This window comes from Periplaneta americana, chromosome 12 (assembly GCF_040183065.1).
Source record: "Periplaneta americana isolate PAMFEO1 chromosome 12, P.americana_PAMFEO1_priV1, whole genome shotgun sequence".
Taxonomy (NCBI): domain Eukaryota; kingdom Metazoa; phylum Arthropoda; class Insecta; order Blattodea; family Blattidae; genus Periplaneta; species Periplaneta americana.
In genome coordinates this window covers 114599621-114625528 of record NC_091128.1, presented here as the reverse complement: position 1 = coordinate 114625528, position 25908 = coordinate 114599621, and the positions used below count along the sequence as shown (strand labels likewise).

The 25908-nt window shown below is 38.2% G+C and overlaps 1 protein-coding gene across 16 annotated transcripts in view; it reads left to right on the top strand.

The window, feature by feature from the left end:
* Nucleotides 1-25908, top strand: part of nrm (neuromusculin) — a 1323427-nt gene that overhangs the window by 754954 nt on the left and 542565 nt on the right. For 15 of the 16 annotated variants that reach the window (XR_011335314.1, XR_011335315.1, XM_069842000.1 and 12 more), the window contains exons 6-7: nt 5095-5264; nt 20726-20752. Coding sequence is in view for 14 of the 16 variants with exons in the window: in XM_069842000.1 (XP_069698101.1) it covers nt 5095-5264; nt 20726-20752 (197 nt within the window). In the remaining 2 variants the exon portion in view is untranslated. The remainder of the gene's footprint in view (nt 1-5094; nt 5265-20725; nt 20753-25908) is intronic. The other variant, XM_069841993.1, reaches the window with a different exon arrangement.

The window sequence follows — 25908 nt, the reverse complement described above, 5'->3', positions numbered from 1 at the left end:
AAGAACCCTATGGATATAGTTGATTTTTAGACTAATAGCTTAGGGGTCATAGAGTACAATCTAATTTAACAAGGACGTAATTTATATCACAGTACATATTTTCAACCGTTTTATAAATATACTTATTTTTTTATTGGGTTATTTTACGACGCTGTATCAACATATAGGTTATTTAGCGTCTGAATGATATGAAGGTGATAATGCCGGTGAAATGAGTCCGGGGTCCAGCACCGAAAGTTACCCATCATTTGCTCGTATTGGGTTGAGGGAAAACCCCGGAAAAAACCTCAACCAGGTAACTTGCCCCGACCGGGATTCGAACCCGGGCCACCTGGTTTCACAGCCAGACGCGCTGACCGTTACTCCACAGGTGTGGACATAAATATACTCTGCGGCAATTCTGGTAATGAGGAATTATTAATATTAATAAGTACAAAGTATTTACTGTAAATTACAAAAATCAGCTTTGAAATTGTAGCATTGCATAATAAGAGTAAGTGAATAAATATAATTAAAAATTTAAACATAACAAATTAATCTGCAGGTTTTATAGGATTACAAACAGTAATGCTGCAAACGTAAATATAGAAGCCTTACAGATTAGGTATTTTAGACAACGTGCTAGATATGCGATATGTAACAAATCACTAACCATTTGTAATGTATGATTTTATTTTAATGCTTATTCTAATGCTTATTATGCTTATCTTAGTACATATGTGTTAATCTACACAAATTCTTTTTACATATTTATTGATGAACGTTTTCAGCTCTAGTAAGCCATCTTCAGATAAAATTGTATCTATCTATCTATCTATCTATCTATCTATCTATCTATCTATCTATCTATCTATCTATCTATCTATCTATCTATCTATCTATCTATCTATCTATCTATCTATCTATCTATCTACCTATCTACCTATCTACCTACCTACCTACCTACCTACCTACCTACCTACCTACCTACCTACCTATCTATCTATCTATCTATCTATCTATCTATCTATCTATCTATCTATCTATCTATCGACCGTATTAATATAATGAAAGACTATAAAATTGCCAAACGATCTTCGTATTATACACCGGAAGCAGGAAGTGATGTAATTCCATTCCATTCATTAATGTTGTACATATTTAAAACTCTACTTTTACTCGTATACTAAATAAAACGAGAAAATATTATGATGCTGGGAAAATATATTTAGAGATATTTCAGATGATAGGCCTACTCATTTTAGCATTTCTAATAGCGATAAATTGATTTTTTTTTTTACATGCCTGTCTGTGTACAACAACTTCTTCCGTTGTATAATGCTCTTAATTAAAAATTTAGTATATCTTTATTTGAAATGAAAGTGCACAGTGGCGCTCAACTTAAAGGGTTGTCACATTATTTTCTTTGCGATTTTGTATTATGCGTGACCATGGGTCGTCAGCACAGAGCACCCTAGAGCTAGCGTCCTTTACCCGCGGAAAACGTAGATCACCATAGTGCACTCGTAGCTGCTAGCGGGTATGCTCTCTATCTCTTCCTGCTGCACAACGGTGCACACGGGACGGCAATATCTGAATTTTGCTGCTATTTATAAACAAAAATTCGTTTATTGCATAAAATTCATTAATTTGTTTTGCTTTGGAATATTAATTCAACTGCTGGTCTCGTATTAAAAATCGGTTAGCCTTTTTTAGTATTATTTGTGCTATTTTGTGTAATAGTATGAATGTTATAATATTTGTTGCATAAAATGTTTCATAAAAACAGATTTATTTCAATGGCCAATATCTCGAAACAGGTTTTTGGCGCTTGGTATCTTATTGCGTAACTCCGTCCAATTGATGCAATTCTGTCCTTCTGAGCAGTAGAGGGTCGAAACCTATAACAAGAAGAAAAAAAATATTAAGGAGACAAGAAAACGAAAAGTATCTATTAAGAACAAGAAGAAAGGGGAATTAGAAAGAAGTGGAACAATAGAAAATAACAAAAAGGGGAAAACAACGATAAATTTGAGAAAATAAAGAAGAAGATGAAGAATAAAGTTGAGAAATGTGGTAGAAAATGAGGACAAAGGCAGAAGGAAAGAAGAAGAGAAAGAATAGTAGAATAAGAAGAAAGAGAAGAAAAAATAAAAGACGAAGAAGCGTCAAGAGCAGACTTGAGCTAGTTTACTCGATTACTCTCGTCCATAAGTTAAGTGGTGCCTATAAACAAAATGCGGCGACACTCTACATCACAGGTTCTCAGGTGCTGGAACTCCTCGTGAAGGAAGCTGCATGCATCATGATTGTATATGTGACTCTTAGTGGCTGTATATTGCAACGACGCAACGCACCCCGAAGCTGAAAAAGAACGCAGAAGAAAAGCATAGAAAAGAATATCATTGCATATACAACATTACGAGTTAGTGTTTTTCATTCATGGATTGAATTATCTGTCTTGTTAGATTATGCTTTCTCACAGATGATTCAATTTTACTCGTAGATTATCTTTATAAATATTAATTCATTTTTGTAACATGAAATATTTTCTTTATTTAATGGAGCATTTATAAACAAACATCTTTTGCCAGAAAGTAAATTCTGTCACGTACGTCCTATGTCTCCACCGCTATGGAGTAACGGTTAGCACGCATAACCGTGAAACTAGCGGGCCCGGGTTCAAATCCTAGTTGAGACAAGTTACCTGGTTGAGCTTTCTTCTGGGGTTTTCCCTCAACCCATTAAGAGCAAATGCTGGGTAATTTTCGACGTTGGACCCTGAACTAATTTCGCTGGCATTATCTTTTCCATCTCATTCAGACAGTTGAAAAAGCGTAGTAAAATAACCTTAAAAAAAGTCCTATACTGTACACAGCATTATGTTTGAAATCGATGAGTACTGCTTGTTTTGTAAGATTGACATTTATATTAGAAAGTTAGTGACACATACGCGCCTCTTGTTGCTCCGATGATGTCTAATAGATAATCAATTTTGATTCAAGTTGTTGAAGCATAGCTTGTGTGATTGTTAATATGGCGTCCTTCACTGACTTGAAGATTCCTTACTAACGTTCTGTAGATATCGTCCTTTATATAACCCTAAATGTAAAATCTAGTTGAATTAAGTCTGGTGACCGCAGGGGTCAATAAATGTCGTTACATCGGAAAAATCACTCTTTGCAAGAGATTGTTATCTTGATCGATTCCGTTCAAAATATGCAAGAGAAAGTTAATTAATTTTTGTCTTTGTGCCATAATTTTAATGCATATATAATTTGCATGTTATATGGATTAAGTTTGAAACGCTTCCGAAGGACTTTGTGGGGGTTGATTGTGAAATGTGTAATTCTCGTGATGCACTACGAATCGACTTTGTGGGACTGTGATGGGAAGCTTTCTTTACTGCTACAACTTGACATTCAGGTTCAGGTCTTCTGGGCATGACACCTTTCCTACGTTACCAGTTTATAATATCACGCGTACGGGGTGCATGTCGCCTATTCGCGTATTGTACACTTTCTTAACGTTTCTTTACACCTGTATTGTGGAATTTTTCTGAATTAGCCACTCCATACAACGCACACTCGCTATTTTTTAAATCTAAAACGGCGCACACACTTGATAAAAATACCTAATTACTGCCAATTCATAAAATTTCCAAATTTTTGTTAATATATTACAAAAAACAAACAATTCAATTATTCAGATTAGCTTCATTGATATTTTTGTATTATTTTGTTACATTATTTTATATAGCCTACACGGTGTATTTTACATTTCATGTAGAATGTTTACTGAAAATTTTAGAAGCGTGCAAGTTATCACTCCAAGTAGAACTTAGCCTATATATATATTATGGAGCCATATATTTGTCAGCTGGAGATAAATCACAGCTGTGAGCAGTATGGGATGAAAATAAATGGAAATAAGAAGAAGACAACTGTCATAGGAAAAAAATAAACAAGGTAAACTTAAGAATTCTAAATGTGGCAATAGAGAAAATAGCTTCAATTTCTTGGGGTGTACTGTAAGCACTAACGTGAGCTGCTGCCAGGAAGTCAAAAGGAGGATAGCAATGGCCAAGGAAGCTTTTGATAGAAAAAGAAGTATCTTCTGCGGACATCTGGAAAAGAAAGTAAGAAAGAGACTAGTGAAGTGCTTGTATGGAGTGTGGCATTGTATGAGGGCAGAAACATGGATATTACGACGAAGTGAAGAGAAGCTAATAGAGGCATTTAAAATGTGGATATGGAGAAGAATGGAGTGTGTGAAATGGACGGAGAGAATAAGAAATTAAGCTTTGTTGGAAAGAGTGGGTGAAGAAAGAATGATGTTGAAGACTGATTAGAAAGAGAAAAAAGAATTGGTTGAGTCACTGGCTGGGAAGAAACTGTCTACTGAAGAATGCACTGGAAGAGATAGTGAACGGGAGAAGAGTTCGGGGTAGAAGAAAATATCATATGATAGACGACATTAAGATATATGCATCATGTGAGTAGACAAAGAGGAAGGCAGAAAATAGAAAAGATTGGAGAAAATGGATTTACAGTGAAAGACCTGATCTGCCCTTGTGCAGAACATTATGAATGAATGAATGAATGAATGAATGAATGAATGAATGAATGAATGAATGAATGAATGAATGAAATGTTTGTCGAAATCCAAATTCGATGCTGTGGACTTCTAGCTAATGCACATAAAAAGCCACTTCGTGAATTAGGTAATAGTCATACAGGACTAAAATGTGGTGGAACTTATTGCTTTCTTACATTTGCCTATCAGGTCGAATAAGTACGAAATAACAGCACTGCTGCGATTTGATAAAAGTGTCAAATCTTAGATTAAAAAATAGTAATTACAAAACACAAATATCTCACTACAGTAGACGTCATAAATATGGCATGTTTGATGCGTTATTTTTCTACAAAATGATTATTTTCATTCCTGTGGAAATAAAAATGAAAATGCTTACAATGCATTACCATTGTCTGCCATTCATGCCGAGGAAGGGATAAATGAAATAAATGTTACGGAAATAAATTACATAGATCCTATGATACTGCTCTTACAGAGATAAAATAATAATTTACCCATTTTACTCTTTGTTTACAGTTCGTCCATTGAGCCTTGACCTTTCTGGTGTGGCACATCATGTGGTGCAAGGAACAAACGTTCTTCTGGAATGTGCGGTCCTAGGAGCAAGGCCCCCTGCCAATGTCACGTGGTACAACGGCACCGAACCCATTCTTGAAAACATTCTCGGCACGACCGCTAAAGAACAGGTGAGCCCAATTGTCAAATTGCTGTTGTACATTTGTGCTAACATACCTTTATTCGGAAGGGATTTCTTCCTGGTTACATAAAACTATATGTTCATAAAGAAATTCTGTTTGAATGACGGAGGAAACATTGGATTGCTCAAAAGATATTTGATTGAAACATTTTGCAGCTATGCAAAAATACAAATACGTATTCAGAACTGTACCACATTTCGAAGATTAGGTCTAGTGTCGTCTTCAAGACAAAAATATGCGAGGGTAAAAGGAAATTCATATCTTTCTCATTAGGTTAGGTACAAATGGCTATATTTAATTGGCCGATATAAGGTTGTAGTGACGAGTTAAATGATCTTTCGATCTCATCTTGGTTTTTCCTCACCTGTGGACAAAGATAGATGCAATTTTCATGGTTTTTTTTTTTTTTTTTCAAAATAAATAAAATTTGTCCACTATAAGTCCCTTACAAATAGTACTTGTAATTATTTACCGTTATTTCTTAACTATCGGGGATATTTCAAGACTATTTTATGTAGTGTAATATGAACTCTTCCTCATAATTACTATCCAAACGCTGTGGTAAAGCTTGTCGGTTTCGTGATGGAAAACTTTGTAAATTAATTTTTCCCATGTGTCGTAAGATCAGTTTTCTTGCAGTTGTTGGGAGAAGCACCATTACAACTCTTCATTGCAATTGATTGGGGCAGTTTGACGGAAATTTAGTTTCAACGGCCCTCTTAACATAATTCCGAATATAATTTTCTCACCTTCCGCGGCAGACTGGCCATCTATAGGAGAAGTAATACAACTAGCTGAGTGTTCTTGCATCTATTGAGGGGAAAGAACATTGGAGGCAAATACTGAAGTGCGGAAACGCCTAACCAAAAAAAAAATCTCTTCCGAATAACAAACTAGTCTCCATTATTACCTCTCTTTATTAGTAACATTGCTCATTGTAATTAACACACTGACAACAAGAAAAAACTGCTTCTTTACGTTATTGTGAGTGCTTATAAAGTGTTATCAATGTTCAGTGAGGTGCCTATAGCTGAAATTAATTTCTTAAATTCATAAATTGCGCGCAGTTACTTTAGTAAGCTTGCAAATCTTGTAAATAGTCTGTGATATTGTTAATTTGTGGAAGTGAGCTTGTTCTGAAAACATAAAAACATATTATATTGCTTTTAAATTCTTGGGCTTTTCGTTTCATTAGCTTTGCATACAAACCACCCTTCGGGATCTGTACAGTAATAGAGCCGGATATGAACATAAAAGAAAACACTGAAATATGCCCAAAAAGTTACTAAAACGTACATTACAATAATGTAGTTAAAATTAATGTAATTAAAGCCTTATACACGTACATGGATATACATTTTTCTCTGCTGCACCAGTAATTTTTTAGCCATTCTAGTAATATGTTTCCATGAAATTTGTACACCACTCTCTGTAGAATTATTTATGAATTTGAAAAATACTCATTCTAAACCACAAGACGCCACTGGTACTCATATAATATACAGACGAAAAAATAATAGAGTGACTAGACTTATGTAAGTTTGCAGTATTAAAATATTACTTTCTTTTTTCATTTATTGTACAGAGTGCTGATGTAAGCCGTTCATTTTTGTTTAGACAGCCCAAATATCAGCCCAGACGATGTGGAAGGTATTCAGTGGTTTCGCAGGCGGAATCAGGAGTGTGGATTAGCGTCCATATGAATGTCTTCGTATGATAATTTTATGTTAAACATGTGCAGTTAATCGGTTAATTATTTATTTTCGGCTTACCAATGTTTCCTATAGTCGTGTCTGTCATTGGATAGTGTTTTATTAAGTCAATGTTAAATTGTTTGGGTAAAGGGAGGGCAGGTAACTCCAGGGATACGAGAGGTTGTATCAACAGGTACGCATCTCACTGACCCACTGACTGCGTACCTATGTAAAATTGCTGACATATTTTATAATACTCGTTGCTAATTATTTCATACATCTTGATTACATAATTAGTTCACTCGTCTATATTTATTTATTATTTTAGCTGTTTTCATTCATTATTAAAACTAAAATACAAGCGCTGCAAATTGGAGAATTTCAACGACGAAAAATGTCCACCCCTAGTCGTATTGTGCGGTATGCCTAAAGAAATTTATGAACGCTTTAAGTCAGTAACTTTGTACAACAAAATGCCACCATACAATAGAGTCAGATATCAGTGACATATACAGTTTTATATGTCATACATATACATCAAAGTAACTCTACATCAAAATGTAAATTTATTTACCCAATCGATTTCCCGTAAAATCAGTGACTACGACGTAACCTTCCAATAGTGTCGCTTTTTCGTATGTTCTCGGATGTTACATGCAGCATGTATTTCGCATATAAATCCGGGTTTAAGTAAAAATCCCGCTGCTAACATCATTTATTATTATTATTTTTTAAATTTCTGCTGTGTAACACATAACATATTTAGAATTGCTCACGATAGATTTCCATTCCTCAACGCTTTCTTTTTCTAAGAATTGTGGCACACTTTTTTTCCAAAACATTACTGCAGTGTATATCATCACTGTTATTTTTACTGTGCCCGAATCTTTTTTTATACCACTAGACTATGTCTTTAAATTCGTGAAAATGTTGTATTCAAACTTTATTTTGCTACCTCTCATATCCCTTACTGATAGTTTACCGAAACTGATAACATTGAAAGTAGTCCACTGGGACCTTATACAGAGTATTTCACAATTCCTATTATAAACTTCTAGGGATTGTAGAGTAGATAAAGTTTTGATTAGAAACCCATGTCCTGAAATGTATCGTTTCGATGCAAAATAAGTTTGAAGATCGAATCGATTTCCCATCTCCCACTTCATTAGAGACAATGAAGAGCTTCCTGCGACTCAGCAGGAGTGTCATAAACAAGGTTTTTCATGTGGCCCCAAAGGAAAAGGTCGAGAGAAGTTGAATCTGGCGATCGTGATGGCCAAGGAGTTGGACCACCTCGACCTATCCACCTTTCCCCGAATGTTTGGTGGACATGTTCGCGGATGGCAAGTGAAAAGTGCGCTGTGCGCCATCATGTTGGAACCACGTTTGCTGACGTACTGCCAGTGCCAAATCTTCACATAACCAATACCAAGTAGCTGGAACCCGTTAAGCGGTACGTGGAACCACTCTTGTAGTGCACACTGGCAGGAACTCATTGTCTCTAGTGAAGTGGGAGATGTGAAATCGATTCGATCTTCAAACTTATTTTACAACGAAACGATATATTTCTGGAGATGGGTTCCCAATCAAAACTTATCTACTTAGTCCCCTCTGCAAGCCCTATATGTTTGTAATAGGAATTATGAATCATCCTGTATATCTCCTGTACTAATCCCCCATCTAGGCGTATTTCGATATTACACCAGCTGACTACGCTAAGGTTCCCTGAGTAGGTTCTGGGCAGACAGCGCAGTTTTCTCCATACCTGCTTCTCTTCGTGTCATAGTCGAAGATCGGGAAATTCCATTGAATGATAATGGAACTATGTTCATACCTAACTGGAGAAACAGGAGAACCCAGAGACCTCCCACAATTGCAACCTTGTCCGTGACCTTAGACCTAATCGAGGATCGAACTCGACAGTCTGTGTGACAGGCTAATATTCTAGACCACTCAGCCATCGCATCTTATATCCCTTTGTCCTATACAAAAAATCTGTGTTGTTATTGTGTAACACTAATTGAGTACGACAAAGATGCCCTGTTCAACATCTAGGCCTACTTGCAGGATTTGTTGAAGAATTGTTTTCAGAACATGGGAAGGTTGATGGCAAGAGGAAGAAGAATAAAGTGCATAAGATTTGTTAATGATATGGCGTTGTTAGCAGAAGAGGAGACGATACTAAGAGATATGCTACTGGAGCTAAATGACAGCTGTGAGCATTATGGGATGAAGATAAATGTAAACATGACAAAGACCAAAAAAAAAAAAAATAATAATAAAGAAGGTAACTTTTTCAATTTGTAAATGAGGCAGTAGAGCAAGTGGGCAGCTTCAAATACTTGGGGTGTACTATAAGCAGTAACATGAGATGCTGCCAAGAAGTCTAAAGGAGGATAGCAATGGCGGAGGAAGCTTTTAATAGAACAAGGAATATCTTCTGTGGATCTCTGGAAAAATAACTAAAGAAGAGACTAGTGAAGTACTTTGTGTGGAGCGTGCTATTATATGGGGCAGAAACATGGACATTACGACGAAGTGAAGAGAAGCGACTAGAAGCATTTGGAATGTTTATATGGAGAAGAATGGAGCGTGTGAAATGGACAGACAGAATAAGAAATGAAGCTGTGTACGAAAGAGTGGGTGAAGAAAGAATGATGCTAAAATTGATCAGGAAGAGGAAAAGGAATTGGTTGGGTCATTGGCTGAGAAGAAACTGCCTACTGAAGGATGCACTGGAAGGAATGGTGAACGGAAGAACAGTTCGAGGCAGAAGAAGATATCAGACGACTTGAAGATACATGGATCATATGCGGAGACTACGAGAAAGGCGGAAAATAGGAAAGACTGGAGAATGCTGGGTTTGCAGTGAAAGACCTGACTTTGGGCAGAACACTATGTATGTATCCAACATGTTATGTGGACGAGCAGTGACAGAACTCTATGCCTGACAATTGACTCCACTTTTCATTGGATCTCCGTGTAGAGTTAGGTGTTGGACTATGTGACCCTGATTATGATAACTTTAATTTGTACCGAAACGTCGACACGGTTTATAATGCCAAATTATTTTCTGTAACTGTTTGAATACCAAGGGTTGGCGAAAACTTTCTTTCCTTTATCTTGCACTGCAAATTGGGGGGAAAAAAATGTCGTCTAGTAAAGCACGAGCGTTGCACCCTAACTGAATATGCAAATCTAACAGGGATTTAAAAGAGTAATCTGTAATTACAATAAACAGAAGAAATACTACGAAAAAAGGTGATATAGATATGAACTGGAAGACAATTTTATGCACTGTATTATCAGGTCCCGACATTCCAAGAGTCAAGTTTTTACGTCGTTTGAAATGTACTCCGCAGGACATAACAACGCTTCATCTACATGTCGTTTTCAGTGTCTTGTCATCCAGCAGGACTTATAATTTTCTCTCTTTCAGTTCTCTGTCCCGTTTTTGTGCTTCTATCAACAATGAACTAGAGTCTGCAATCGTTCCTTTTCCTTATTTTCTATTATGCCCGGGCGTGCTAGATGATATCTCCCCAGTGCTGAGTGAGTTTTTTTGTATATGTTCATTTTTCCCCCTTTTCTTCTTGTTCTTCTTCGTCTTGCTCGCTCGCTCTCATCTCCTCGATTGTCCGTTTCCCTCCGTCTCTTAACATCTCGACTGAGGCGTCCTCTAATTAGGATCCGCGCATGCATTTCCCCGCACACAAAACTAAGCCAACTCTCGTCATTAGTCATTTTTATGCGCATCCAGCGCATGGTGTTGGAGACAAGCGCCATTCATTCCCCCGCTCTCTCTGGCTGCGGGGACTTGTAACCTCGCTTTCACGCCCTCTTACCAAAGAGGGGACCCAAATTTAAATTTCCGCGTCCTACCCCACCACCGCGCTGCAGCTAGTTTAAACGAATGCTGACATTATCACAATATACAGGGGCTTTTATAACACCGATGTGTGGAAATGCCATGTGCTTAAGGTTACACATGATAGAGTGTGTCACACTGTGCTTAACGCTGCTTTTTATTAACGCTTGCAATGGAACCCCCCTGGACATAGCTTTCTGCATAATATATAGCGTATGTGTTGTTAATTACCGAAGGCAGTGAGCCACTATCTGTTGAATTTGAGCTGAATAAATACACGTCGTTTGTGTCGAGACATAAAAGGAAGTATCCATGTCACACGCAGTTGTACATTCAATGTTTCCGCAACACACAAGAAAATTATATGACGTGCATGTATTTTTTGTAACCACTCACGATGTATTTCATTTCTCATTTCTAAACAACCTCTTGGGAAATATAAAATTATAAAAATTTTAATTAGAAGAGAAAAATCTGAAGAAGAGCGTCTTACTCATGCCCTAAAAATTGCAAATTATTAAGGAATTTTGTTGTATTATTTTAGAGTTCTCTGCTTTTCATAACCTCATCGTGTTTCTCTTTAAAAATGTCATTACTGTCCCGTTGTATGTTTCTATAGCTATGCGTAGGTCTCTGTTTTAAGTGGCAATTATATTTCAACTACGATAAAATATTTCACAAAATTATTAAATTAATACACGGTCACGATATGAACAACTCACCTGAAGCTTGTAATGTGTTGGTCGTGGTTGTAATTTTCATTTTGACTATATTGTTTGTAATGGTGGCGGAAGTAGGTGTCTATTTATTTTCATTTTGTTGTTGTGTCGAGTGTCGCATTTGTAGCGATTATTGTAGTGATGGTAGTTGCGATTGTGGCGATTGCGCTTGCGATTGTGGCGGTTACAATTGTAGCGATGGCGGTTGCCATTGTGGCGATGGTGGTTGCGATTTTGGCGGTTACAATTGTAGCGATGGCGGTTGCGATTGTGGCGATGGTGGTTACAATGATGGTGGTTGCGATTGTGGCGATAATGGTTGCGATTGTGGAAGTTACAATTGTAGCGATGGCGGTTGCGATTGTGGCGATATTGGTTGCGATTTTGGCAGTTACAATTGTAGCGATTGCGGTTTCGATTGTGGCGATGGTGGTTACAATGATGGTGGTTGCGATTGTGGCGATGATGGTTGCGATTGTGGCGATGATGGTTACGATTGTGGCGATGGTGGTTACAATGATGGTGGTTGCGATTGTGGCGATGATGGTTGCGATTGTGGCGATGGTGGTTGCGATTGTGGCGATGGTGGTTACGATTGTGGCCACAGCGGTTGCGATTGTGGCGATGGCGGTTGTTATTGTGGCGATGGCGGTTGCTATTATGGCGATGGCGATTGCTATTGTGTTGCTATTATGGCGATGGCGGTTGCTATTGTGTTGCTATTATGGCGATGGCGGTTGCTATTGTGTTGCTATTATGGCGATGGCGGTTACGATTGTGGGGATGGCGGTTGCGAATGAGGCGATTGTAGCGATGGCCGTTGCTATTGTGGGGATGGCGGTTGCGATTGTGGCGATGGCGGTTGCGATTGTGGGGATGGCGGTTGCGATTGTGGCGATGGCGGTTGCGATTGTGGGGATGGCGGTTGCGATTGTGGTGATGGCCGTTGCGATTGTGGCGATGTCTGTTGCGATTGTGTTGATGGCGGTACGATTGTGGGGATGGTTGTTGCAATTATGGCGATGCGGTTGCAATTGTGGCGATGGCGGTTGCGTTTGTGACGATGGTGGTTGCGATTGTGCGATTGTGGCGCTGGTGGTTGCGATTGTGGCGATGGCGATTGTGATTGTGGCGATGGTGGTTGCGATTGTGGCGATGGTGATTGTGATTGTTGGCAATGTTGGTTGCGATTGTGGCGATGGCGGTTGCGATTGTGGCGATGGCGGTTGCGATTGTAGTAATGGTGGTACCATTGTGGTGATGGTGGTTGCGATTTTGGCGGTTACAATTGTAGCGATGGCGGTTGCGATTGTGGCGATGGTGATTACAATGATGGTGGTTGCGATTGTGGCGATGGTGGTTGCGATTGTGGCGATGGTGATTGTGATTGTGGGCAATGGGGGTTGTGATTGTGGCGATGGCATTTGCGATTGTGGCCATGTCGGTTGCGATTGTGGCGATGGCGGTTGTGATTGTGGCGATGGTGGTTGCGATTGTGGCGATGGTGGTTGCGATTGTGGCGATGGCGATTGCGATTGTGGCGATGGTGGTTGCGATTGTGGCGATGGCGGTTGAGATTGTGGCGATGGTGGTTGCGATTGTGACGATGGCGATTGTGATTGTGGCGATGGCGGTTGCGATTGTGACGATGGCGATTGTGATTGTAGCGATGGCGGTTGCGATTGTGACGATGGCGATTGTGATTGTGGCGATGGCGGTTGCGATTGTGGCGATGGCGATTGTGATTGTGGCGATGGCGGTTGCGATTGTGACGATGGCAATTGTGATTGTGGCGATGGCGGTTGCGATTGTGACGATGGCGATTGTGATTGTGGCGATGGTGGTTGCGATTCTGGCAATAGCGATGGCGGTTGCGATTGAGGCGATGGTGATTGTGATTGTTGGCAATGTTGGTTGCGATTGTGGCGATGGCGGTTGCGATTGTGGCGATGGCGGTTGCGATTGTGGCGATGGCGGTTGCGATTGTAGTAATGGTGGTACCATTGTGGTGATGGTGGTTGCGATTTTGGCGGTTACAATTGTAGCGATGGCGGTTGCGATTGTGGCGATGGTGATTACAATGATGGTGGTTGCGATTGTGGCGATGGTGGTTGCGATTGTGGCGATGGTGATTGTGATTGTGGGCAATGGGGGTTGTGATTGTGGCGATGGCATTTGCGATTGTGGCCATGGCGGTTGCGATTGTGGCGATGGCGGTTGTGATTGTGGCGATGGTGGTTGCGATTGTGGCGATGGTGGTTGCGATTGTGGCGATGGCGATTGCGATTGTGGCGATGGTGGTTGCGATTGTGGCGATGGCGATTGCGATTGTGGCGATGGTGGTTGCGATTGTGGCGATGGCGGTTGAGATTGTGGCGATGGTGGTTGCGATTGTGACGATGGCGATTGTGATTGTGGCGATGGCGGTTGCGATTGTGACGATGGCGATTGTGATTGTGGCGATGGCGGTTGCGATTGTGACGATGGCGATTGTGATTGTGGCGATGGCGGTTGCGATTGTGGCGATGGCGATTGTGATTGTGGCGATGGCGGTTGCGATTGTGACGATGGCGATTGTGATTGTGGCGATGGCGGTTGCGATTGTGACGATGGCGATTGTGATTGTGGCGATGGCGGTTGCGATTGTGACGATGGCAATTGTGATTGTGGCGATGGCGGTTGCGATTGTGGCGATAGTGGTTGCGATTCTGGCAATAGCGATGGCGGTTGCGATTGTGGCGATGGTGACTGTGATTGTTGGCAATGGCGGTTGCGATTGTGGCGATGGCGGTTGCGATTATGGTGATGGTGGTTGCAATTGTAGCGTGATTCTGCTGACGGTGATGGTTGTGTTTATTATGGTTTTGATATTTGGTTTTGGTGGTTCCAGTTACGAATGATATGATTATTGTTTGTATATATGACAACTTTGATGATTATTGTTGTTCTGCCAATAATGATGTGTATGCAGTATTGATTTTTGCTTTTGTTGGTTATGGTTGTGACGAATAAAACATTCATGATGATGTGTGTGGTTTTGACGATGGTAATAGTTTTGTAGCCTAGTTGTTCTGCCAATGGTCGTGATTCTGCTGTGGATGATGGCTGTGTTTGTGGTTTTGAGTTTTTCTTTTATTGGCTGTAATTGTGGCGATTGTTATAGGCTTAATCTTAGTAGTGATAATGGTGATGGTTACATTTCTATCAATGGTCATCGTGTTTCTGTTACTGTTAATTGTTGTATTTGTGATTTTGATTTTTGTTTATGTGATTGTGGTGGCGATTATTATAGTCCTGGTGGTTATAATCATGACCATGAAACGAAACTTATTGCCCGATGAAACAGGTTTGCTGTTCCTTGACTTTGAGCGTATTCCGAATCTCAGCGCTGAGCAATCTGATGGCATCACGGTGTTCCGAATTTCACCGATGCCATCACTGATGCTCCACCGGTGCCATCAGTTTGCAGAGGTGGTGGCAGTCTCCATCAGCCGCCATCAGTGAATCTGATTGGTTCTTGTATAGGGCGGGAATTAGCAGACGAATGACATCGTGCACTGTTGTGTCATGGCGGTGTGTTCTGCTTTAGTTCTGCTTATTGTTTGTAATGAGCACAACGTAAAAACAATATGTTAATGGCTTATGAGCGAACATGTCAACGGACCAGTTATTACTACCGGTTCGAGAAATAAATTGTTTATGCTCTCTTTTCTTTGAACGAGATGACAGTACGGAAATTTCACAAAATTTTGCTAGCGTAGCACAGACAACAACTTATAACAGTCGCCATGACAGCCATAGATCCTTCCAGCAGTTTTGTTCCTATTTCGCTGCAGCGTGACGTCATTGTTGTCCACCGGTCCGGTGAGATTCGGAATACGCTGTATAGGTACGGGTTTGTTTACTTGCGCATGAGTAGTCATGGTCAGCGGTGGAGAGTTATAGGCAGAGACCACAGAGTTCCGCATAATGACATAAAACCTAGAATGAATATAGTAATTTCTAATAATGTAGGTGAGTCGGTAGGCAAATTAACTAACCTTTTCGGTTTGGACATAAGACTGAAATGCTAGAATTATTTAAGCATGTCAGTAAACTAGTGACTCAGAAAACTGAAAAAATACGAGTTACATGATTCATATTCATTGTTTGTAAATTTAAATTACTTTTTCAACCCAGCAAATATTGTACAAATAAATGTTAATAATATCATAGAAAGGAACGCTAGTCTATTTGGAAAACTGAAGTCTTTTGATATGGCTACGGTTGTGTGAAAAAACATGGAAATAAGTAGGCCTATATAAACATAATTAAAGGAATTTAATTACTGTCGGGTATTAATCTGTAGCCTATATTTTAAGTTTCATTCTGTACTAATGAGCCACTTTTAAAATACGTTTTTATTATTTCCTATTCGCCTGAGCTATCTCCTCTCAATCCTTATTTCTGAATTTGTCATATTCTATAGTCTACTGGCTATGTTGTACGCAACGTCTGTGTCGCGGTGGTCATGAAAAAGGAAGTTGCCAGGACGATGTTCTGCTTTCTCTTAGAGACTTTACTTCGTGTTAACTACACATGACGGGAGTACCACCATGTGCCCACACAGTGTTTTAAGATAAGAGAAATCATCTTCATCCTTTCAAATAGTAGGCCTAGTGTCCTGTTACGGTCTCCAACAATCACTTGTGAGGTCTTCCAATAAGTCTTTTCCCTCGTGGTGTGTAGTGAAGCAGATAAGAGAAATATTGTATATAATTATACTAAGGTTTTTTTCCTAGCCGCGGAGAATTCTGTCATCTAACGGATGGGAACGCTGTGTTTCCTGTCACACGGAAGCAGTAATAGTGCGGACAGGCGAACAGTAGGCCTACGTGTATATTTACTTGGTTATTTAACGACGCTGTATCAACTACTGGATTATTTAGCATCGAGTCCACACCTGTGGAGTAACGGTTAGCGCGGAACCAGGTGGCCCGGGTTCGATTCCCGGTCGGGGCAAGTTACCTGGTTACCTGATTGAGGCTTTTTCCAGGGGTTTCCCTCAATCCAATATGAGCAAACGCTGGGTAACTTTCGGTGCTGGACCCCGGACTCATTTCACCGGCATTATCACCTTCATCTCATTCAGACGCTAAATAACCTAAGATGTTGATAAAAGTCGTAAAATAACCTACTAAAAATAAATACATTTAGTATCGATGGAATTGGTGATGGCGAGATGGTATTTGGCGAGATAAGGGCGATAATTCGGCATAGATTACCTGACACTGCAGTTGGGAAAAACCTCGGAAAAACCCACCAGGTAATCATCTCAAGCCGAAATCTAACTCACATCCGAACGGAACTCCGGACCAGCAGGCAAACGGGCCAGCATCTGAGCTACGCCGGTGGTCAACAGTACATGCTACCAGTAAACTAATTATCACCACTTAGAAACAATATCAGGCAGTCTTGTGAGCAAACTGCTGTTTTGAAAGTGTTATTCGCATAATATATACTTGTTCTTGATCCTACAGTGACTTGAGTTCAGGTAATTCGTAATAGATACAAGTTAGAACAGCGAGTATTTATATACGATAATTTTGTGAAAATGCAATCTATAGTTTTCCAAGAAGAATTCCCAGATTCTACGATTCTAAATCCACCGATTGTGCGAGATATAGTCGAGGCATTGAGAAAGACTGGCTTCTTAATTGATAACAAATATCAGCCGCGTTGCAGAGTCCTCATTGAAGAAAGTTCAGACGATATCGGTGCTAGGCTTGAAAATTTGCAGCGAAAATCTCTCGGGGGTTTAGCGCAGGAGGTTGGTGTATCCAAATCATCAGCAAAAGTCGCAATATAGCTACTTAAATTGAAGCCATATAAGATGAGGCAAGTGCATTAATTGTAATCGGGTGAGCCTGACAGCAGAGTAAAGTTTTGTAAATGGGTGTTACAGAGTGTCCTATCAATGCGAATAACACATGCGCAGCCGCTGTTCTTTTGCCCGCTCATTTCTCCGTCTGTTACTGCTTCCGTATAGCGGGAATCACAGCATTCTCGTCGGCTACGCTGCAGAGTGAATTTGCCGTGGGTAGGGAAAAAAAACCTCTCTCTCTACGTAGGCCTATATATTTCTTAGTATAGGGGTTAGTATTGCTCTCGGGTGGACACCTACCTACTCTGGTATATCGCGATAGGTGCTATCTCACCCACACCGCCCGAATGATCGAAAACCTGCTGTGTAACCAGGGCCCCATGAAGGTAACTGTCCATGGCCTCTGGACCAACCTGCTCTGCACGTCACCAATCAGTGATCGGAGAAATGCTGATGAATTGAGAAGTATTGCTGAAACTGGAGAACCCCTATATACGACCTTATGATTTATTGAAAAATCCAAGCCTCCCAGACCTGACTTGAAACCGAACCCAGACCACCTGAGTGATGGGTTGGTGGTCTATATCAGGTAGCCACCACATTGTTTAGGATTCCTCAACATGCGGAAGCACCATGGATTAGTATTTAGTTGCTTGTAGCACTAACATCGTCGGAAAAATTTGAGTGGAATTTTAAATCTGTATTTGTTAGGAACTCAACCCTGATCTGGACACGAACGTGGGCCGCCTGCGTGTCAGACTGATGGTCTATATCACGCATCTTCCTAGAGTTCAAAATTCTTATGCATATGAAAAACTTTAGCGCAATTTCAAAGGTGTTTTTCTTAGTGACCCAACACATATGACATGGGCACACGGTGGCATTCCCTACATTTAAGTCAACACTACCTCGACTCCGTGTGTTAGACAACATAAAATATAATTGATAACGGATACACATCCTTGTCATAAACGAAATTCCAAGTCCGTGACCAACGCTTATATACAGGATTAATGTTGTGTACAACTTGGCTGATTATGTAGCGTAGTACACTGGACTGCAAAAGAAATGCCGATACGAAATTATATCATTTTCCGAGCACCTTAGGAAACATGGCTAGGTGGAAATCTATTTCCAGAGATTAGTTTAAAAAAAATGTATAAATACGACTTCTATAACATGTTCACGTTACTATTTAATATGAATTAATTTTAAATTATTTATATATTTTTTATTTTAGAACATTAATAAGCATACTGCACGAAAATAGTGATACTGCAGTTTATATGGTATTCCTCAGCCTTCCTTATTATTCATGGATGTTGTCATAAGTGTTGCCAGGTTTGAGGATATTTAATCAAATTAGGAAACTTCGGTAAAGAAGAGGGAAATTTTGAGTACTTGAAGAAAATACCAGACTGTTGAGCTGTTCTTGTCTTTCAATCGAATCCACGGAACAAATGTGTAATAAAAAATTGAACACTTTATATATATTTAATGATAGATGCGTGTTGTAAATACACATACTCTCAATTCTACTTCCAATAAAATATGATGTTATTTTTGAGATCCGCATTTTTCTTCCGACTTCACTGCTCGCCTTCCTGTCTATCCGTTTGATAAGATTCGTCTGTACAGAATGCTAGTTATCGACAAATCAGAACACGAACGGGAAAGACAATTTAAATTTCAAATTATTGCTACTTCACCAATAGGCTGTCAATTAATGTTTCTTGTTTCTTTAATCATAATCTTCAGCTCATTACTTACAAAAATCTGTTACTCTTTTTCAACATACTGTTACTAACGGCTAATCACTCTTTGTTTTGATGTAGAAGAAAGCAACTTTACTCACTATAATATGTTTGAAATACGAGTAAATCAGCACATTATGATAAAACGTGTATTTCCATTATACTTAATTTGACCAATAAGATAATATGAAGGTTTAGAATGCAGTTGCTGTCTTTAATTCGTATTGTGCTTCTATACACCATAAAAATGCTAAATAAAAGTGAATCTCCGTTTCATTCAGATTAATTTTAAAATGATACATTATTTTGCACTTGTTAGTAGCTTAGGTATTTTATAAAGCAGTATTGGGATAATGTGGAAGTTTTACATATATTACAATAACATAACAACAGTTTTACGTCTTATCAAATCATATTTTTTTTTCTTTACCAGACATTTCCTGCACCAATCCAAAATTTGCATACATATTGGGGAAATTTAGGGAAATTTTGCCTGTTTCGTTGAGGAAATTTTCGATTTGAAGCTGGCAACACTTGCTGTCCTTATTATAATCAACATATACGACCAGTTACGTTTCATATTGTATTAACAAAAACGCATCAATTTTATTATATATATATATATAACATTTTTTTACAAATATAGATACAGAACTGAAAATTAAATGCAATGTCTTCTGTATATCTCTATTTTTATTGTTTCCTAAGCGAAGCCCTCATAATACGATATTTCAAATCGATAGCGACTTTGGCTCTGCATTTCTTTTGCAGCCAAGTGTACATGTTAACACGTCATTAAAACAATTTGGTTTGTATGTATAAAACGTATAGATGATGTTATATATTGCTTGCAACACTTGTTTCTCTTTTTTTTATATAAGTTAGTCGTTTGTGAGACTGGTGACCTAGATTTTAAAAGTCTCTGCACGATTTCATTTTAAATTAACAGTTTGAAAATTTCATTAAAATGAAGATTTTCACTTGATATCTGTCACTGACGGCGCAGCGGGAGAGAAAAAAATATAGCCTTACTCTGAATTTCTGTTTTTATAATTGCTTTAACTAGAATTTAGGGAGGAAGATTCTTAAAGATTTTTAAGCGTAAGTTAGTTTTCTTTCTCTTACAAAAGTTTTAAAAGATTCACTAAAAACTTACCTAACTCACGTTAACGTAAAGAACAAAAAAAAAAAAAAAAAAGTGAGGTGACATTACCACTTCTGAATGAGAAAAGAAAAATGGTGTGTATGTATGTGAGCGGAGAGAGAGGGTGTGATGAGAAAAGAGTAAGGTTGCATATCTTTTAATTTATTCTGGCGACACTTATCTTCATAATGCTCATCATTCCCTCTCACTGCTAGAGAGTAAGCACACTTCAGGACCATAAATCTATCCTCAACTGTGGCATTACTTTGTTGAAAAGGAACCTCTCCCTCCCCCACCCCAACCCACTAACTTCCAGCAGATCCCTGACGAACTGCTTGCTGGGCACTAACTCGCTCTCTTTTCTTGTTCCTCTCTTTTCTTTCATGCTGCCGTCGGATTCGGTCCAGGCCCCGGAGACCAGAGTAGTGGAAGCTGTAAGTACTAATCTTCTACATACAATGACTTTTCCATGCTTGCTTGTTACAATTTCGTAAAGCACATGTACCAACACCTGTTAATACTTTATACAACAATCTCATTTCAGTAGTCCACTCGTACAGGAAGGGCAGAATTATTGTAGCTGGAATTGTTATTTTATCTGTGCTTGTGTACGGTAGTGTAGTGATTAGTATACCATTCGGTCCCTTTTTCGAATTGCAAACATATCCGAGTACATCAAAATCTTAAGGGAAGCTCGAAGACTGAAACAATAAAAAATGGCATTTTTCGCTTTAAATTTAATTAAATTTACCGCTTTCCCCTGAATCACAATATATAGTTTATCGTCGTTGTTCCTGCAATAACTCCTATGTGACATATTTATTGATTTTCAAATTTTTGCTCTATTAAGTAACTTAAATAGTGATACAGCAAATAATAAAATCTCCTATATATAAAATTATATTTCTTTGTTTCGAAAATGTAAGAATTTACAGTCTCCTATGTACGTCTGTCATAGGATGAATAAATGTGTTCTTCCTACTGAAAAATTTTATATTTTGCACATAAGAGTTATTGCAGGAACAACGACGTTATTAAAGTTATCAATTACGCCCTTTAAATGACATGTTTTTTTTATTTTTACATGATCCTTTAACAAATCTATATCAAGTACGAGGTTATTTAGCGACGATGAGATTGGTGAAGGCGAGATGAGGCCGAGAATTCGCCATAGATTACCTGACATTTGCCTTACGATTGAGAAAACCTCGCAAGAAACCAAACTAGGTAATCAGCCCAAGCGGGAATCGAACTCGCGTCTGAATGAAACTCCGGATCGGCAGGCAAGTACCTTAACAGACTGAGCTACGCCGGTGGTTAAATGGCATGTTCTGAGGCATGTTAGACTACATAACATGAATAATAAAATGTTTCTTTATCGCTGTTTTTCTCTCAAATTTCTCAAATAAAAGTTTTGCAAACTTAAATTTACCTCTTCTCAGAAACTTATTTGATTCAAATTTTGCACAGACGCTTATTATACTGTATTACACCAAGTAACGAACAATTATATTGACGTGTCTTAAGACTCATTGATAATGCAAATTAATATTCTAAAAACGTACAATTTTTCAAAAGAAATATTGAACATTAGGTATATTTTTTTTAATTATTATTTTAATGAAGATATATTTTCTGTTCCTGAAGTTGTAACCTATGGCCCCTAACATGTGTGAAATAATATTCACACTTCTGCATACGTTAGTTTTTTAGAAAAAGGTACATTAATTATCAATGTTTTGAGTTGATGGAAGCAAAAAAAAAAAAAAGTACTTTCAAAGAACTCATCAATATAGCTAAACTATTCATCCAATCGAAATGAAATTCATGTGGCATATACATGATGCATATGTATAGATTTTTGGAAAATTTGGTTATTATTGGCTGAATGTTTTAAAAGATAAAAAGAATTAAACGATAACCTGTCAGTTTCTGTTATTTAAGTTTTCAGTCTCTCCTTAAGAGGCTACCAAAATCATGCTTATAAGAACAGTTAGTCACCTCGGTACATCACAAATCAATTTACAAAATTCTACATGAACTAGAAATCACATCTATTGTAAACAAAAATTATAAAAAAAAACAATATAATTATATATATATATCTTATAATAGAATGAAAGGCGGCCGGGTAGCTCAGTTGGTAGAGCAGCTGGCTACGGACTGGAAGGTTCGGGGTTCGATCCCAGGTGATGACAGGATTTTTTCTCGTTGCCAAACTTTCAGAACGGCCCCGCGGTTCACTCAGCCTCCTATAAAATTGAGTACCGGGTCTTTCCCGGGGGTAAAAGGCGGTCAGAGCGTGGTGCCGACCACACCACCTCATTCTAGTGCCGAGGTCATGGAAAGCATGGGGCTCTACCTCCATGCCTCCCAAATGCCTTCATGGCATCTTACGGGGATACCTTTACCTTTTATAATAGAATGAAAGTACATGGATTATGACAAAAGAGATTAGAGAAACTACTGTGACATGTCGGAGGAGATCCACTACTTGGTCCATACCTGTGGAGTAACGGTCAGCGCGTCTGGCTGCGAAACCAGGTGGCCCGGGTTCGATTCCCGGTCGGGGCAAGTTACGTGGTTGAGGTGGTTGAGGTTTTTCCGGAGTTTTCCCTCAACCCAATACGAGCAAATGCTGGGTAACTTTCGGTGCTGGACCCCGGACTCATTTCACCGGCATTATCACCTTCATCTCATTCAGACGCTAAATAACCGAAGATGTTGATAAAGCGTCGTAAAATAACCTACTAAAAAATCCACTTCTTGGTCAAAATTGATTACCTGATCAATATTCATGAAAAAAGATAATGGTAGTGATTACCAAGATCACTAACATGAGAAAAAGGAAAAAAGTCAGATCTTTTACCTTAGCATTCGGCAAGTAGGACGATCCTGGCTGTGGCAAAATTACAGACTAGTTTTTTCTCAACCCCATCGAATTGTCTGTTTTATAGAATATATACCTGATAGCCGTTTCGATTGGATTGAAAATATGTCAGCAGAACTATATAAAGACACAGAGACCTCTGGAGGAAAGAACAGAAATCGAAATGGAAAAAATAGGATGTGTAATGTTTCAAAGAATCTAAAAGGGAATTATACTTCCAAATTAATAGGTTTATTTTAGACGGTTCATCAGAATTTAAACAAAAATAAAGATTACTTATTGGCAATAAAATAATGTTTACGACAGCGTCAATTGGGTTCTTGAATCTTATCCTTCAACTTCAAAGACGTGGACTAGACTGATTTTAAATAATTACATCTACCGGCCTACAAATAAGAAAGTCGTGAATATCTGAAACTTTATCGAAAAGAGATACTCTGAAAGACGTAAATACACTTTTGAACACAAATTATTTCATCCAACGATTTTGTGAATCACATGTGTTGGTACATGTTATTTACACACAATGTTCTTTCAGCAGTCTACAAGAAGGGAAGACTTTTTATAAGGAGAATTTTTTCCACGCATGTCTTGGTAATTCTGAACAAAGAATTTGGCCTACTTTTAGGGAAAGAACTTCCGTTTTGTTCTGGAATAGTCTTTGCACAAGAACTTCTACCCCCTTTCTCTATGATAAGCGCTATATTTTTCGGTGTTATCAAAATATAGGACTATTTAATTTTGATGTAGGATTGTTTTTTATCTTTTCCCCATTCAATTATGCCTATTCTCGTTCCTGATGTTAATTAACCAAAAACCGGAGAAAATATTTTAAATTATTCATATTGATAATTGTTGCATTAGTTTCTGGGATCTTTTAAAACGAATAAAATTACGAGTTGTAGTGATATAATGAACTGAAAGAGCACATAAAGCAAGGAATTGAATTTAAAAATTATCTTTATTCATTCCTTAATACATCCTTTTAATACTTATATCATCACTGATGAATTATTAACTTATTTAGATTAAATAAATAATGCTTCACTATGTTAACGTTTTAAATTATGGTGTTATAATGTATGATTGACTAATTTCGATCTTATTTGCATTATCTTCTGAATCCTAGTGATATTCAGCGCTATCTTTTGGTTTCTTGTTTTGGTGGGGTGTGTTTATCATTATTTCGAAAAGGGTATGTATTCTGAAATTTAATTGAGTGTTGAGGATGTGTTGAATGTGTTTTTGTGTATATATAAATGTCGTATTGTTCAAGAGTATCGAGTTTCTTGTTTTTTTTTTTTTTGTTGAACTACAACTACAGAAACAGACAGTGACTTGAAAATACTGCATATTCAACCAAAAGAAAAAAAAACAACAACAACAAACTCGACACTCTAGAGCAATACGAAATTTATAGACACACAAAACACACCCACAATAGATCCTTAACACACAATTGAATTTCAGAACACACTCTTTTTGATACAATCATGAACACAACCCACCATAACAAGAAACCAGAAGATAGCGCTGGAGCTCTTTAGGATTCAGAAGATGATAGTCACTCAGGTATTATAGCACCATAATTAAAAATGTTTGCACAGTGAAGTCGTTATTTATTTAATCTGAATTACTTAATAATTCATCAGTTATTAAAAGTTGTGTTAGGGATGTCAAAGCGCCTGCACTGCGTGCTTATAAGAACCCGCACAACATTTTCTTAAGAGCCATGTTTGTACTTAATCTTGCTAATAAGTGAACCTTGTTGGATTTGTATTGCTTGTAGTATGAGCACGCAGCCCAGGTGTTTTGACATCTCTGATTATGTATAGGCCTACACTTAATAAATTCTCAATAATCAATTCTATTTGTAACTTTTATCTGTAAATATCTTAACTTAAAATTCCAAATGTTTTGTGCATAAGAGTACATTGGATTAATTAAAATGTGAAAGTCGCCGAAACAGCGCTTTAAATATAAAAGTAATGCGGAGAAAGAGATTCGTTGTAGCTGACGTAACAGTGATGTGTCAACAGAGGGTATAAATAGCGAATTTTCTGTGTAAATGTGGTATTTTCTGTTAGTCCATCCTACCCAATCGATGTGAGCCCTGGACAATTAGCCACTGTTTACATGTTAACAACTCCCGAGCGAAGAGACCGCGATACAGTTCGGTCGATGCTGTACATACGCCTGATGCTTGTATTCTTATGGGTGACGTCCTACACATGTATACATCACAAACCGAATATTAAGACAAATGTGTTAATAGGATATTTCAGAATTACTAGATAGAATTGTTAATTTCCGAGTAAATTTCTGATTTTTTATTGATAGTTTTTCGGGTAAATTGATTCGTATATACCGTTAAGAAGTTTGATAATGGATCATCATTATCATCACCACCACAACCATATCATCCTCATGTGTATGCTTTTAAAATGAGACTCACCCCAAATATAGAAATAGGATCTATCAATATTCAAATGATAAATTTCACATCAATCTCGCAAACTCCATTTTTTTTTTCTATAAACATATTACAATAATACCTTCCAGTACTAAAATATTGTGGATTAAGAAATGTAAATTCGAACTGAATGTAGGAAATTTTTCGATTTGTAAAAAAGTGTAAATTTAATCGATTTAAATGGAGTTATAAAAGATTGTAAATTTTAAATACAGGTATGTCTAAAA